At 47.3% G+C, this 14,196-nt stretch overlaps 1 protein-coding gene and 1 non-coding gene across 22 annotated transcripts in view; both read right to left on the bottom strand.

Annotated features, from left to right (window-relative positions):
- Positions 1-14,196, bottom strand: part of ZMYND8 (zinc finger MYND-type containing 8) — a 114,635-nt gene that overhangs the window by 31,447 nt on the left and 68,992 nt on the right. For all 21 annotated transcript variants that reach the window (XR_009048350.1, XM_057701263.1, XM_057701271.1 and 18 more), the window contains one exon: positions 8,365-8,505. Coding sequence is in view for 20 of the 21 variants with exons in the window: in XM_057701263.1 (XP_057557246.1) it covers positions 8,365-8,505 (141 nt within the window). In the remaining variant the exon portion in view is untranslated. The remainder of the gene's footprint in view (positions 1-8,364; positions 8,506-14,196) is intronic.
- Positions 3,740-3,903, bottom strand: LOC130834236 (small nucleolar RNA SNORA79). Its single transcript, XR_009048622.1, has one exon. It is a non-coding gene; the product is annotated as a small nucleolar RNA SNORA79 (small nucleolar RNA).

Genomic DNA, 14,196 nt, shown 5'->3' with positions numbered 1-14,196 from the left:
AACAACTAAGCCCGTGTGCCACAACTATTGAGCCTGCGCTTTAGAGCCCATGAGCCACAACTATTGAGCTCATGTGCCGCAACTACTGAAGCCCATATGCCTAGAGCCCGTGCTCCACAACAAGAGAAGCCACGGCAATGAGGAGCCCGCGCATCACAATGAAGAGTAGCCCCCGCTCACCGCAACTGAAAAAAGAAAGCCTGCGCACAGCAAAAAAAGACCCAACACAGCCAATAAAATAAATACATAAATAAATTTACTTAAAAAAAAAAAAAGAATCCGCCTGCCAATGCAGGGGGACACAGGTTCGAGCCCTGGTCTCAATCCCACATGCTGTGGAGCAACTAAGCCCGTACACTACAACTATTGAGCCCTTGTGCTGCAACTACTGAAGCCCACTCACCTAGAGCCCATGCTCCTCAACAAGAAAAGCCACAATGAGAAGCCTGCACATCGCAATGAAGAGCAGCCCCCACTCACCACAACTAGAGAAAGCCCACACGCAGCAACAAAGACCCAACGCAGCCAAAAAAATTTTTAATTTTTTTAATTTAAAAAAAAAAGAAATGGCTCTTAAAAAATACACCCATGGGCTTCCCTGGTGTTGCAGTGGTTAAGAATCCACCTGCCAATGCAGGGGGCACGGTTTCAAGCACTGGTCCGGGAAGATCCCACATGCTGAGGAGCAACTAAGCCCACGTGCCACAACTACTGAGCCTGTGCTCTAGAGCCCGTGCTCTGCAACAAGAGAAGCCACCACAATGAGAAGCCCACACACCGCAATGAAGAGTAGCCCCCAGTCTCCACAACTACAGAAAGCCCTCGCACAGAAACGAAGACCCAGTGCAGCCAATAAATTAAATAAATAAAATTTTAAAAATTAAAAAAGACAAATTTTAAAAATATATATGTATATTTCCCATCTGTGCACATGTGCGTGCATTTTTCCGGGGTGTGTATGTGTGCTGATCAGGGGCTCTTCAGAGAGCCTCTCAGGGCCAGGACTGAAGATGCTCGCAGGTAAGATGGTTGAATGCACCACTACTTCGGAGGGGGTAAGAATATTCATTCAATGTTACCGGAGAAGCATCTTACAAAGAGAACAGAGAGAGTGAAACAAGGTTAAAACAGCAAGAAAAAGGAGGAAGAGGAGGACTGGGAAACACAAAGAAGAAAGGGAAGATCTTATTAAACAGCAGTACGATCAGGACCTAAGGACTTCAACAACTGAGCTGTAAACGGAAAGGGGAAAGACAGGAAGCCGGTCTCATCAATTCTGCTCTCAGAAATGAGGAAGTATGCTCATTCTGGAAGAAGAGGCAGCCTTTTCAAGCATGAAGTTGCAAAAGAAGCATCTCACAAAAATACTTCCCATCAAGTCGGGTATAGCAGGAGATGATGACGCTGCCCATGTGACAGGAAGACAGTCTGTCCTCAATAACATTCCTATGTGGTTAATAGATTCTACACAGCAGTTAGCGAAAAACACAACGGACTATACCAGGCACAGGTCAGCCAACATTTTCCATAAAGAGCCAGAGAGTAAATTAAACGAGGCTTTGCAGATGTATAGGCTCTGCTGCAAAAGCAGCCATAAAACGATGTGTTAAGTAAATGGATGTGGCTGTGTTCCCATAAAACTTTACTTACAAAAACGGGTTGGGGGCCAGACTCGGTCCACAGGCTGGAAACCTCACCAGCCCCTGTACGAGTCCAGTGACTGCTAACCTCGGCTGCGTATTGAGATCAACCCCCAGCCCAGCCAAGAGCTTTAAAAAAAATCCTGATACCTCAGCCCCACCCCCCAGAGATTGAATTCACTGGTGTGGGGAAAGGCCTGGGCCAAGGTCTGGGCCTTGGCACTTTAAATGTTCCCCAGGTGATTCTAACTGGCAGGTAAGGCTGTGAGCCCCTGTACTGGACCAATCTTGTCTGTGAGCAAAGAAAATGCCTCACGATTTGCCTTAACGCTTGTGTACCTAAACCTCAGGGTTCATACAAATAGATCTACACATCACCAGGACCATCGGCGGGGCGGGGGGAGTGTGTGCGTGCCTGTGTGTGTCTACGGTAAGTGCACTCTATCGGCTTTAGCCTACAGGCTGAATATTCATAATCCAGAGGAATGAAAAGAAGGTAAAGCACTTCATTTCACAAATGAATACACATGACCCACTGTAATGTTTATTCTAATGAGAAACTACCAAAAGCCAGGGAGAGGGCTGCAATCAGGTGCCTGGGAGCAGGCCTGCAGGGGTTTAGCCAGATGTAATTATCTTTCGCAAACTTTCAGCGGTGTGCGGACTCGACTCTCCTCCACAGGGAGCAGAGAAGAGCTTCTCTTTCTGACTGAGCTCCTAGTAGCTTATCAGGACTCCTTCCACCTCTGCCCTTCTATATCAGGAATATCTGCAGAATCCACCCCTGCTGCCAACATTCTGAACTTTTCAGCTGATATGAAGACAGCTTGGGCTATAAATGGAAACCGGAGATTGAAAATACACACACGCACACGCACACACACCCGGGCTAGAGAAAAGAGACACGATCTTCCATTGCTGGAGGAAGCATAGATCAGAACCACCCTTGAGTGGGCAACCTGGCAGTCTCTCTCCAAATGTCAGCAGCGCACGGCCTCGGACCACCAGGTTCCACTTCCAGGAATATATGTGGTGGATTCACGCCCACGTGGCCACAAGGGTCTTCACTGCAGCTGTTTCCAACAGCAAAAATGGAAAACTACTCAATAAATAAGGTGCCTAGATAAATGTTACAGTTCACCTTTAAATGGAATAAAATACAGCTGCTAAAATAACACAGCGGCAGAGCTCTCTCTGTGGTGCTATGGAAAGCCCATCTGCTTAATGAAAAGGAAAATAATCGGTAAAGAACATTAGCATTGGTGTGGGGGAGAAAAGAAGAAAAGGAAATACAGATACAAATACATGTGTTCTTGGCGCAGATGCAGAGAACGGATCTGAGGACACAGCACGGGGAAGGGGAGGCTGGGACATAGTGACAGAGCAGCACTGACATACACACACGACCACGTGTGACATGGATGGCTAGTGGGAAGCTGCGGCATAGCACAGCGAGAGCAACTCGACGCTCTGTGATGACCTAGAGGGGTGGGACAGGGAAGGTGGGAGGGAGGCTCAAGAGGGAGGGGACACGGGGATATATATACACACATATGGCTGATTCGCTTTGTTGTACAGCAGAAACTAACACAACATTGTAAAGCAATTATACTCCAATAAGGATCTGGAAAATATACATATATGTGTATGTGTTCTTGGGACTTCTCAGCGCTGACATCTGGGGCTGGATAAGTCTTTGTTGTGGGGGATGGGGGGTAGGGGGTAGGGGGCCGGGAGCTGTCCTGGCACTGTGGGACGTTTGACAGCAACCCTGCCTCCACGCACCAGATGCCCCGTAGCACCCATATCCCAGCTGGGGTAATGAACAGGTGTCCAGACATTGCCAAATGGGGACCCAGGCTGATGTCCAGAAGAGCTCCCCAAGGAGACTAAGAAGAGCCAACAGGGACAGAAGATGGACAAAAAAAAGACAGAGCCAACAGTGGTCACCTCTGGAGGGGGGTGGGACAGGGATGAGACGGGACAGGTGATCAAAGGTTACAGGTGGGCTGGCTTTTCATTAAACATCTTTCCGTACTTTGAAATTCCTCTTACCGTGTGCATTCGTTACTTATAAAAACAAAACTTTTTTTTTCTTCAATTGTGTGACTCCACGAAAATCAGAAGGCACAAACGGACAGCCCAGCCAACCCCATGGTGTCCTGAGGGGAGACCAGCCAGCTTAGACATACGATGGACTAAAATCCCACCACCTAAGACTCCAGACAGCCACCGAAACAAAATGTGAGAGGAACAGCCATCAAAATAACATGTTTTAGGAGAAAAATATAAGCACTTCTTTTTTAGTTTAAAAAAAAAAAATCTCCTTTATTCAAAAGCTGTAGGCAGACTATGAGGAACGGTCTTTGAGGAGGCGCAAAATGGCGGCTCCTCCAAGGGAACAACACCCTTCAGACAAGGGACCCTGACAGATGCTCTCATCCATCAGTCAAGCAGAGATCTTCCCCACCTCATTCACTACTTGAAAAAAACAAATCAAGACAACATCTGGGAAACCGGGGTACCTAGCCCTGCATCCACGCCCTCAGAGTCTTGCTTTCTGCAGAGAAAAGAAAGGAGGCTGGAGACAGCGACAGTGGAAGAATAAGAAAGCAGAAAGCTTCGGGTCTGACAGCGCTGCACCGTCGGCACCTCTGATTTTTGTCACTAACAGGATGACTGAACGGCTGCATTTGCTGAGCCCAAAGCAAACACCTTGTGTGAGAGAAAAGGAGACAGGATTTCCAGAGAAAGCACACAGGAGCCTAGAGGAAGGAAAGAATCACAGCGGCCCCCTCTCTCCCCATGCTATAAATTCATTCATATTCAGGACTTATTTTACTATTGCCGCAGAGGCACAGAAGGGGGCCGGAATCGTCCACCCGGCTTGGCTCCTAATTTTAGATCAGAGAGAAGGGGCCCAAGATGGCAAATGAGGCCCAATGTGTCAGCAAGCAGGGCCTTCCCCACTGTCAGGCAGCAAAATAAATCCTAAGAGCAATGGAGTTCCCAACGGGCAACCAACCATGGGCCGGCCGTTGTATTTTTGGTTGTACCTGTTTCTTTGGCCTAAATAACGGTTTTTATTTTTTATTTTTATTTTTAACTGCACTGAGCGCCCTGCAGGATCTTAGTTCCCTGACCAGGGATCGAAGCCACGCCCTTAGCAGTGAAAGCACAGAGTCCTAACCAGTGGATCCCCAGAGAATTCCCAAAGAGAGGTTTTTAATGAAACTGACGGGCAATTTTTAAAACTAGAAGAGTTCACATGGAAAATCTGGATTTCTGCTTTTCTTGAAAATTCTGAATCAGATAGCACAGATTCAACTGGTGGGAGATGCTTCCTATAGAAAAGCACTTTGTCCTTCATGCCATCGCCCATCCAAATCTTCACCTGACCGCCGACCCCTTCAACTGGGCCAACTAACCCGACAGCACAGTGGCGAGGGCCCACGAAAGTCAAGCACACCCTGTCCTGCAGCATTTCAGTTCATGCATCTCGGTGAAAAGCCCGACTTACACAGCAGACAGGGGCGAGTCTAAAGGCCAAACTGGCCCACAAACCATGTGTGATCCTGGGTAGATAACTTTGCTTCTTTGTGCAATGGGGTTATTACCTTACCTTGAAGGTCACTGTATTTTTTTTTAAATAGTTTTAACTACAGAGAGTAAAATTCACTTTTTGAAGAATATATGAGTTTTAACACCTGCACAGATACAAGTAACCACCAGCACAAACAGAATGCAGAACAATTCTATCTACCAAAGAGTCCCTTTGTGATGTGTAGACAAACCCTCCCCAGCTCCCAGCAATCACTGATCTTTTCTCATCTCTGTAATTTTGCCTTTTCCAGTTATGTTTTTTCTTAATGAAACACCGTTTTGTTACAGATAATAATGTCATTATTAACCCTGGCACTGTCTCATTTCTATCTGTTCAAAGTAGTTACACGGACCCCAGACACCAAGTCCCATGAGAATTACTGAGCATTTCCTCCACTTTCTGATTTTTCTACCCACCCACAGCACTTTTCACTAGTCCCTATCTGATCCTCTTGCCACTGGGTAACTGAAATTCCAACCCATAAAACACCACATTCCCTATGCTTTTGTTTCCACTGATGAAACGAGGCGTTCGTCCCGGGTATGGAAAGAGCTGGCAGGGAGCTTCTGCACAGGAGAGCCTCAGACTCCACCGTGCCCACCGCTGGCTGATACACACACCAGGAAAAAAACCTTTCACTCCCACCGCGTGGGTCAAGCCAGACGGAAAGACCCAGAGCATCACGTGGATGCCCAAGGACAGCCTGGTTTAGGGAAGGAGCTATTCCTGCCACACATGAATGGCAGAGAAGAAGCGTGACCGTGAGAACGCCTCTGCACAGCTTTCTTTTGGGGATGCGGAGGTGGGAGGAGGCTGTGAGAAAGTAAACCACGCTGCTGAGAACAATGAGTGTTCCCCAGGGGAGCAGACGGGTCCCCGTGAGCAATTCCCACCAGCCAACCTGAGCTGGAGCCCCCCAAGCCACCACCGGACTGTCCCACCACTTCCAGGCTGCACGACATGGTGACCGGGGTGAACGAGGCACTGGCCTCTGTGGAGAGCAGGCTCCCTCCAGCCCGGCCACCTCTAGCTCTGCAATCCCAGCCCCTGCGGCCGCCTCTCCAGTCCTCGGTTTCTCCATTTGAAAATGGCATCTCAGGACAAAAGGAACTTGGAAAGCACTGACCGCCAGCGGCTGTGGATTCACGCTGAAGCATCCCTCCACACAGGTGGCTGCCCCTCCCTTCCTAAAACCCGGCAGGGAGGCCTCCAGATAACACACGCCCCCAGTGCTGCTTTCTCCTTGTCCGCTGTGCCTCCTCAGCCTCCTGGGCTCGCTTTTCCTGAAGTCAGCAAGTGGCCCGGGCCCCTCACTCTTTCTTTACGCTCCGGACCGGGGCGCCTCCCCCTCAGCACTGCAGCTGGGTAACCCTCTGGCCTGGGGGCTGGCCTGGGCACTGTGGGGAGTTCAGCAGCACCGCTGGTCTGCAACCACTACAGAAGTGCCAGCAGCATCCCCCACGCGCCGCCTCCCCTGAACCCCGTCCCACGGATAAACCCAGATTCCCAGAATCACACCTCCTGCCCTGACCTGGCCTGACTCATGCCCCCCGTTGCCCTCATGACCTCTCCACCTAGGAACCTAGCAGGCATCTCAAACGTAGGGAATCGAAAACTGAACTCTTGGCTCCCACCTCTCCTGCCGCAACCAAACCTGTCAACACAGGCACAGCCCGGTAAATTTTTGCTGAGGGGGCCTGTACTAGATGTTAGTAACAACAGCCGCCCTCCCCCAAGTTGTGACAACCGAAAATGTCTCTGGACATTGCCAAGCGTCCCCTGGGGGATGGGGGGGCGCTGCCCCTGGTTAAGAATGGCTGACACAGGCTATTCCCAGCACAGCACCCAGAGAGGTCCTTCCAAAATGCCCAGTCAGTTCACATCCCTCCTCTGCTCAAAGGGCCGCACATCCAGGTCCATGAGGTCACTGTGTTCTCCAACCTCATCTCCCCCGCTTCAGCCACTGGGACACATCACGGGGGCTTCCTTGCCATTCCTACAACACACCAACTTCATCCTGACCCTAAAGCCTTGAATTTCCTGTTCCTTCTAGAATGTTCTTCCTCCGAACACTGGCATGGCTGGTTTTTCTTGTCATGCAAATCCTCGACCAGGTATTACCTCCTCACAGGACTTCCCTACCCACTGCCTCGTGCTTCCCCCACCCCCACCCTGCCCAGCCCTCTCCTTATCATATGAATACCTTTTACTTTCCATGATGACATGACCTGTCTTTGTTTTTTCAGGTGGATTATTGTTTCTCCCTTTCTAGAACCAAGCTTTGTAAGAGAGCAGGGCCCTCACTCACCACTCTCTGCAGCAGGCCTAAAACAGTGCACAGCACATAAGAGATGCTCAATAAAAATCAGGGCTCATGATGGAATACGTTAATAAAATAACTTCATAGTTGGGTGTTCAGCATTTCTGGTGCCAATTTCTGTTAAAGACTTTGGTCAAAGGGAATGCTTTTAAAAGAACCAACTAAAACCCAATGAATTAAAAAAAAAATACTGCATCAAGGATGAAGACTAGCTTTTTTTTAAAAAATAGAAGAAAAGAATTAGAAAACAATATATTGGAACATACCATACACAAGAAAAGTAAATACTGATTCACAAAACAATACATACCGTGCATGTGTACATGTACATAACTTTATATATATTTACATATATAAGAACTGGGCTACTGTGGTCAATGGCAAGTAGGGTTATAAACACTGGCCTAAGGTATTTCAAGATAAAACAGCCTTGCGTGTCAACAAGCCCCGGGAAATCCCTTGCTAGTTCCCTGTACTCATCTCTCTTCATCTCCATCCACTGTACCTTTTCAGTATTCTGCACCGAGAAAAGTGTTCAGGGTTCAATAACCACACACAGGGACTTCCCTGGAGGTCCAGTGGTTAAGACTCCACGCTTCCAATGCAGGAGGCGCGGGTTCAATCCCTGGTCGGGGAACTAGGATTCCACATGCCGCGTGGCCGAAAAAATAAAAATACCAATCTTTAAAAAAAAAAAAAAAGAAAGAAAGAAAGAAAAGATACACACAAAAGAGGACATTACAACTTGCAGAAATACTCATAGCTGCCACAGAAACAGGCTTCCCAAAATTCCAACTGACCCAGGTTAAGATTCAGGATGCTTCCGGTGGTGGGTGTCTTATCCGTTTTCGTTGTGATTGGCGTTGATACTTGAGGAGAGAAAGGTTTCGGGCTGCCGGATAAACTCCCCGCTTGTCCCGTCTTGGTGGAGGCTGGTGAAGCTGAAAAAGTATGTTACTTGTTAAAAGACAGATTTACAAATAAAGAAATATATAAAGCTTGTAGGTGCGGGGCAGGGGGGAGAGCACAGAAATTGTATTTGATTTCAACCAGGCCCCCAGAGCACCACCGAGGGGGCTGGAGCAGGAAGGGCTGGCCATTTATTTCAAGCAAAGGGCTTTAACCCAATGTTAAACCGTTAAAGCCACGAAGGAAGAAGGCAGCCCCAGTAATTCTATGAAACACAAAGCTCTAAGACAAATCGGCTAAGCTGCCACTGAAATTGGTTTGGCCCATTCACGGGTGTAAATCTCAACATAAATAGTGATTAAAACAGCCCCCACAACGGTCCAGATGCAGAGACCAGAGCCAGGCTTACAAATGGCATGTCATCCGTTTGTGGGAGACGCAGGGGCCAGCTCACACAGCCACAGCACCTGCCGGGGGCCAGCTCAACCCCTTGGGAGCTCACGGGCTTCCCATTTCAAAGGTCCTGCAGGGCTGAATGAAGCCAAACTCCTCACCAGATGGACTGAGGGAGTCGTTGGTAAATTATCTCCCTCCTTACTGGGTTTCAAACTTTTATAGGAGGATAGAGTCATACCTATGCCCGAGTCTTTTAAAAATACCTTAAAACTCCCTACTTATGGCTCCCTGAGCCCTGTCCACTGAGTGGGGGGAGGGGGCACAGAAACCAGACCATTTAACAAAACTAAGTGTTCACACGGACCAACTGGGGCCTCCCAAGGACCTTTTAGATCCTGCCCCTTTGCTGAAATGGCTCTACGTTATTGGGCTGTCTTGTTACTATAAACGTGTGACAGACAACCAAATGGCCAGCTCCCCTCGGATGTGCAAGAAACCTGGAGGAAGCTGTTGATTGTGAGGCGGCACCCTCAAGACATCCCCGGGGACTTCACATGTGTTTAAACACTCAGGTGGGTTCTTGCCTTAGATTCCTCATCTGCCCAATGGGGACCCTCAGAGTGAGGATTCAGCAGATTAAACTCCACCCCAGCTTGGCCAGTCAAACGCACGTGAGCTAGCCTCAGCTCCAGCGGCAGGACCTGCCAACGCTATTTTGAATGCAATACAGTAGGAAAGACTCTAGATGTAGGGAGAAGTGGATTCAAGCATGGATCAGGAGCCAGAAGCGAGGTTCGAACCCCAGCTCTGTGGCTGACAGGCTGTGTGACCTTGGGCAAGTGACCTGATGTCTCTGAATCTCCTTTTCCTAGCTACAAGGAGGGATACTGATAATATAACACAAAAGGATTGATAAACATACCTAACTCATCAATTGTAAGGAGCAAATTAATCAATCATCTAAACAGTGCCTGACATCTATGAAGTACTATATTTTCATCCGCTATTAGTATCATATTATTTTCTATTTCCCCATTAACCTCTAGGGTTTTGGGGTTCTCAGCCAGAAGTGATTCTGCCAGTGGTTCTCAGCCACGATTCTGCCCTCCAGGGCACACTGGGCAATGTCTACAGGCATTACCGGTTGTCACAACTGGGGGAAGGGAGTGCTCCTGGCATCTAGGAGGTAGAGACCAGGGATGCTGCTAAACACCCCACAATGCACAGCCCCCAGAACAAATAATTATCTTTGGCCTCAAATGTTAACAGTGCTGAGGTTGATAAATCCACACAGGGATGAAGCAGGAGTGTTTCCAGGAATCCTTTACCTCATTTGCAAATGAGGAAAGGAGGCCAGGATTAGATTACCAAATACATGCCAACTGGTGCTTAGCAAATGCTCACTAAACATTTGAAATTATCTTGAGAATTAAGTTTTTTTTTTTTTTTAAAGTATGAAATTAAATCAGTTTTACTGTAAGGATTAACAAATGCCCAGGCCCGGCACCTGGCAGACAGCATCGTCTCAACTGCAGGCTGTGATGACCGTGACTGTCACTGGTTCTATAACAGCAGGCACGCTAACAAGTAGAAATGAAGTGCTTGTCACACAAAGAGACAAGAGTAAAGAAAGACAAAGGCATTTCAAAAGATTTAAGTATCACCAGTAAGATCTTTAGTATTAGGACTTTTTAATTATTATTATTCATTCGTGTTCTGTGTCCAAAAGAGACCTGCAGTGGCTGAAAAGATCAATGCAGTGTACCCCCCCCACAAGAATTAAAGACCAGGGTCTTTCTCATTGTATTCCCTTAAGCAAACTAGCAAGCAGGTCTCACAGGGAGGGTCTAAGCATACTAGCAGAAGCACTGCAGGGAATTTTCACAAGGAAGCCTAACCCTAAAGGGTAGCAGGAACCAAAACCACACAAAGGTGCAGGGTTGCACAGAGAACTCAAGCAAGCGAGTCCACATTTCCCTGTTTAACAGGTCAAGTTACAAAAATAAGAAGGAGAGACCGGCAGGTGGTCTAGCAGAGCCCTACCCTGCTGTGGGCCTGCAGGGAATTTACCAAGAACACAGAGAGAGTCATAAGTTTTATAATTCTGTATATATATGTTCATGTGGTTAAAAAATAATAACTGGAACAACAAGCCTTTAATTTCACAGACATATAAAGTTTCCTTTTTTAATAAAACTTATGAATTGAAGGTTTAAGAAACACATTCTAAATTTTTTAAAAATTTGAAATATAGCACTTGGATATGGCGAGAATAACTGTTAGGTGAACGCCAATTTCCCATGGAGATGGGTCTGGTTCACTTTCCACCCAGCCAGTGAAGAGCAGGGGCCACCCTCACAGGCGTCTGGTACTGCAGTGCTTCATGTAATCAGGAACAGGACAGCACCTCGGGGTCACCTAGCAACCCTAGGTCTCACACTGCAGAATTCGCCTCTGAGAAAGTGAAGCCCCGTGCCCATTCCGGGGTGCCACCTGCCCCACCTCCCCAATTTGTGAAACACCTGTGCCTGCCTTGACCTCTCCACCAGGTAATGCCACAACCACTCATCCAGTTGTTCAAGGCCAAACACGTCTGCACTGCCTCAATTCCTTCTCTGTTCTCCGGCCTCAGCTCACCCAACCCCTCAGCGAGGCCTCTGCATACCACTTACCCAAGTCTCCCCACTTAGCTCCATCCCAATCTCCAGGCTATCACCCTAGTCCATGCATTCTCAGTAGGGGCAAAAGGTCCCCAAGGGGCAAAAAGTAGATCTTAGGGGGTGAAAAAAATCGTACTCTCTTTGTATATAAAGCATACTCACAGTTTATAAAAAGATACACAACACTTTTAAATTTCATGAGGGTCCACTCTTAGGTATAGACCCCAAAGAACTGAAAACCTGTACTCAAACAAATCCGCAAAGCAGCACTAGGAACAAAAGCCCAAAAAAGGAAGCAACCCAAATGTCCATCAACACATAGAGAAGCCCTGGTATAAAGGAATGAAGTTCTGATGCGTGCTGCAATGTGGGTGATCTTGAAAACATCACACTAAGTGAAAGGAGCCAGACACAAAGGTCACATTTTACAGGATTTCACTGAAATGAAATATCCAAAATGGGCACACTCATGCAAACAGAATGCAGACTGATGGTTGCCAGGGGTGGGCTGAAGGGATGGGCGTGGGGGAGGGGGCAGGGATGAGGAATGGCTGCTTGGTGGGTACAGGGTTTTATTCTGGGGTGATGGAAATGTTTTGGAACTAGGTAACAGTGTTGGTTGCACAGTATTGTGACTGTACTAAATGCCACTGAATTGTTGACTTTGAAATGATTTTCTGTTATGTAACTCTCACCTCCATTTCAAAAAATATTCATGGAAGGACAATTAGGAAGGAAGTGGCTCCTTTGGGAGGGATAACGAAAAAAAGGTTGCGAAACACTGCCCTAACCCATCACTTCCCACGAAGACCCTGTAAGAGCTTCCCACAGGTCCTTCCACCGCCTACCACAGCAGCCCTCTCCCAGGGCACCTCCATGCAGCAGCAAGGACAGTGCCTTAAACAAGAAAAGGAGAACCCATCACTCCTCCATCTAAAACCACCCAGGGGCGTCCGGGCCCCCAGAATAAAATCCAACAGTACATCTGACCTTTCCTTGCCTCATTCTGAAATTTTCAGCCACGTGCTTGGCTCCTCCAAGATCAAGCATGCTCCCACCTTAAGCCTTTTACACTTGCAATTTCCAAGGAAAAACAACCACCCCCACCCCCACTACTCCCCACCCAGATCAAACTGGCTGGCAGTCCTCCAACATCACCTCCTCGGAGCCCTCCCCTGCCGGCCCTGTCTAAGGTGGCCCCGGTGTCCCATTTGCCATGAGAATGTCAGCTCCAGCTCCTTGCAGCCTCTGATGCTGCCAGGCACCTGAGACCTTTACTGCATGAGCTGATACATGAGATGATTAATTGAGAAATGAGGTCTCCGTTTCTTTTCTCATGACCATGGTCACAATAAGCAATAACGAAATGATACAAAGACAACCACAGTGAAAGCTCTCCCACGCCAAGGTGCCAACTTACACCATCTCCTCGATATTCTGCAGCTACTAAAGGCAAGGCGTGCTGAGTGATGAAGCATCCAAGGAAGAAAAGTGCATAAGCAGCTCACAGAAAAATACAAGTGGCCAAGAAGCACATTCAGAGAGAACCCTGAGCTTGACATAAATAAATGTAAACTCAGGTAAGGGATATGGAGATACACAGATCTGTCTCCATCCTACATTCTTTGCACCTGCACGGTACACTTGTTTCAAAAAATAACAACTAGTGTCCGGGGTAAGTGAGAAAAGAGGAACACTCACAGGCATTGTAAAATTACTTAGGAGAGCAATTAGGTGATGGTGATAATTATATTTAATTATCCAAAATTAAAAAGTGCATCCAATACACGGACCCCCAAGTTCCACGGCTATGAATTTACCCCACAGAAATAAAAGTGCCCCGATACTGGATACGCATGAGAAGGTTCACTGCGACAGAATTTATAATAGCAAAGGAACCGAAGATGGCTTATAATGCCTATTCATTAGAGACTGGCTAAATAAATAATGGCACAAATAGCATACAATCCTTAAAAAGATGCACACAGGGGACTTCCCAGGTGACACAGTGGTAAAGAATCCTCCTGCCGATGCAGGGGACACAGGTTCGATTTGTGATCCAGGAAGATCCCATATGCCACGGAGCAACTAAGCCCGTGCGCCGCAACTACTGGCCTGCACTCTAGAGCCTGTGAGCCACAACTATTGGCTCATGCCCAGCAACAAAGACCCAACACAGCAAATTAATTAATTAATTTAAAAGAAAATGCTTTTAGGGAATGCCCTGGCAGTCCGGTGGTTAAGACTCAGCACTTCCACTACAGGGGGCATGGGTTCGATCCCTGGTCGGGGAACTAAGATCCCACATGCCACGCAGCGTGACATATATACATACTTACATACATACATACATACATACATAAAAAATGCTTTTAATGCAGTTTTGCTGGGAGGAAAAAATCTTTAAAACAGGTGCAAAAATCTATTTGCTAACATACAAAATGTAATGAAGGGAGAGGAGTTCTGTTGATGGCATGACTCCAGCAAGGTTCAATCGCTGACATGTTCTTGAAGACTTTTATTCACGACCATCTAGAGAAACACGGAAAATACTAAAGCTGGCCAAAATGTCTACAGCACTGGGGACAGAAAGTGAACAAGGAACATAGATATAGATATAGGTGTATATACATATATATAATTTACATTAAGAAAACAAATTGATGT

Source organism: Hippopotamus amphibius, chromosome 12, assembly GCF_030028045.1.
Source record: "Hippopotamus amphibius kiboko isolate mHipAmp2 chromosome 12, mHipAmp2.hap2, whole genome shotgun sequence".
NCBI classification, from domain to species: Eukaryota; Metazoa; Chordata; class Mammalia; order Artiodactyla; family Hippopotamidae; genus Hippopotamus; species Hippopotamus amphibius.
Note: the sequence above shows the minus strand (reverse complement) of the source record. Positions and strands in the feature narration are given on the sequence as shown.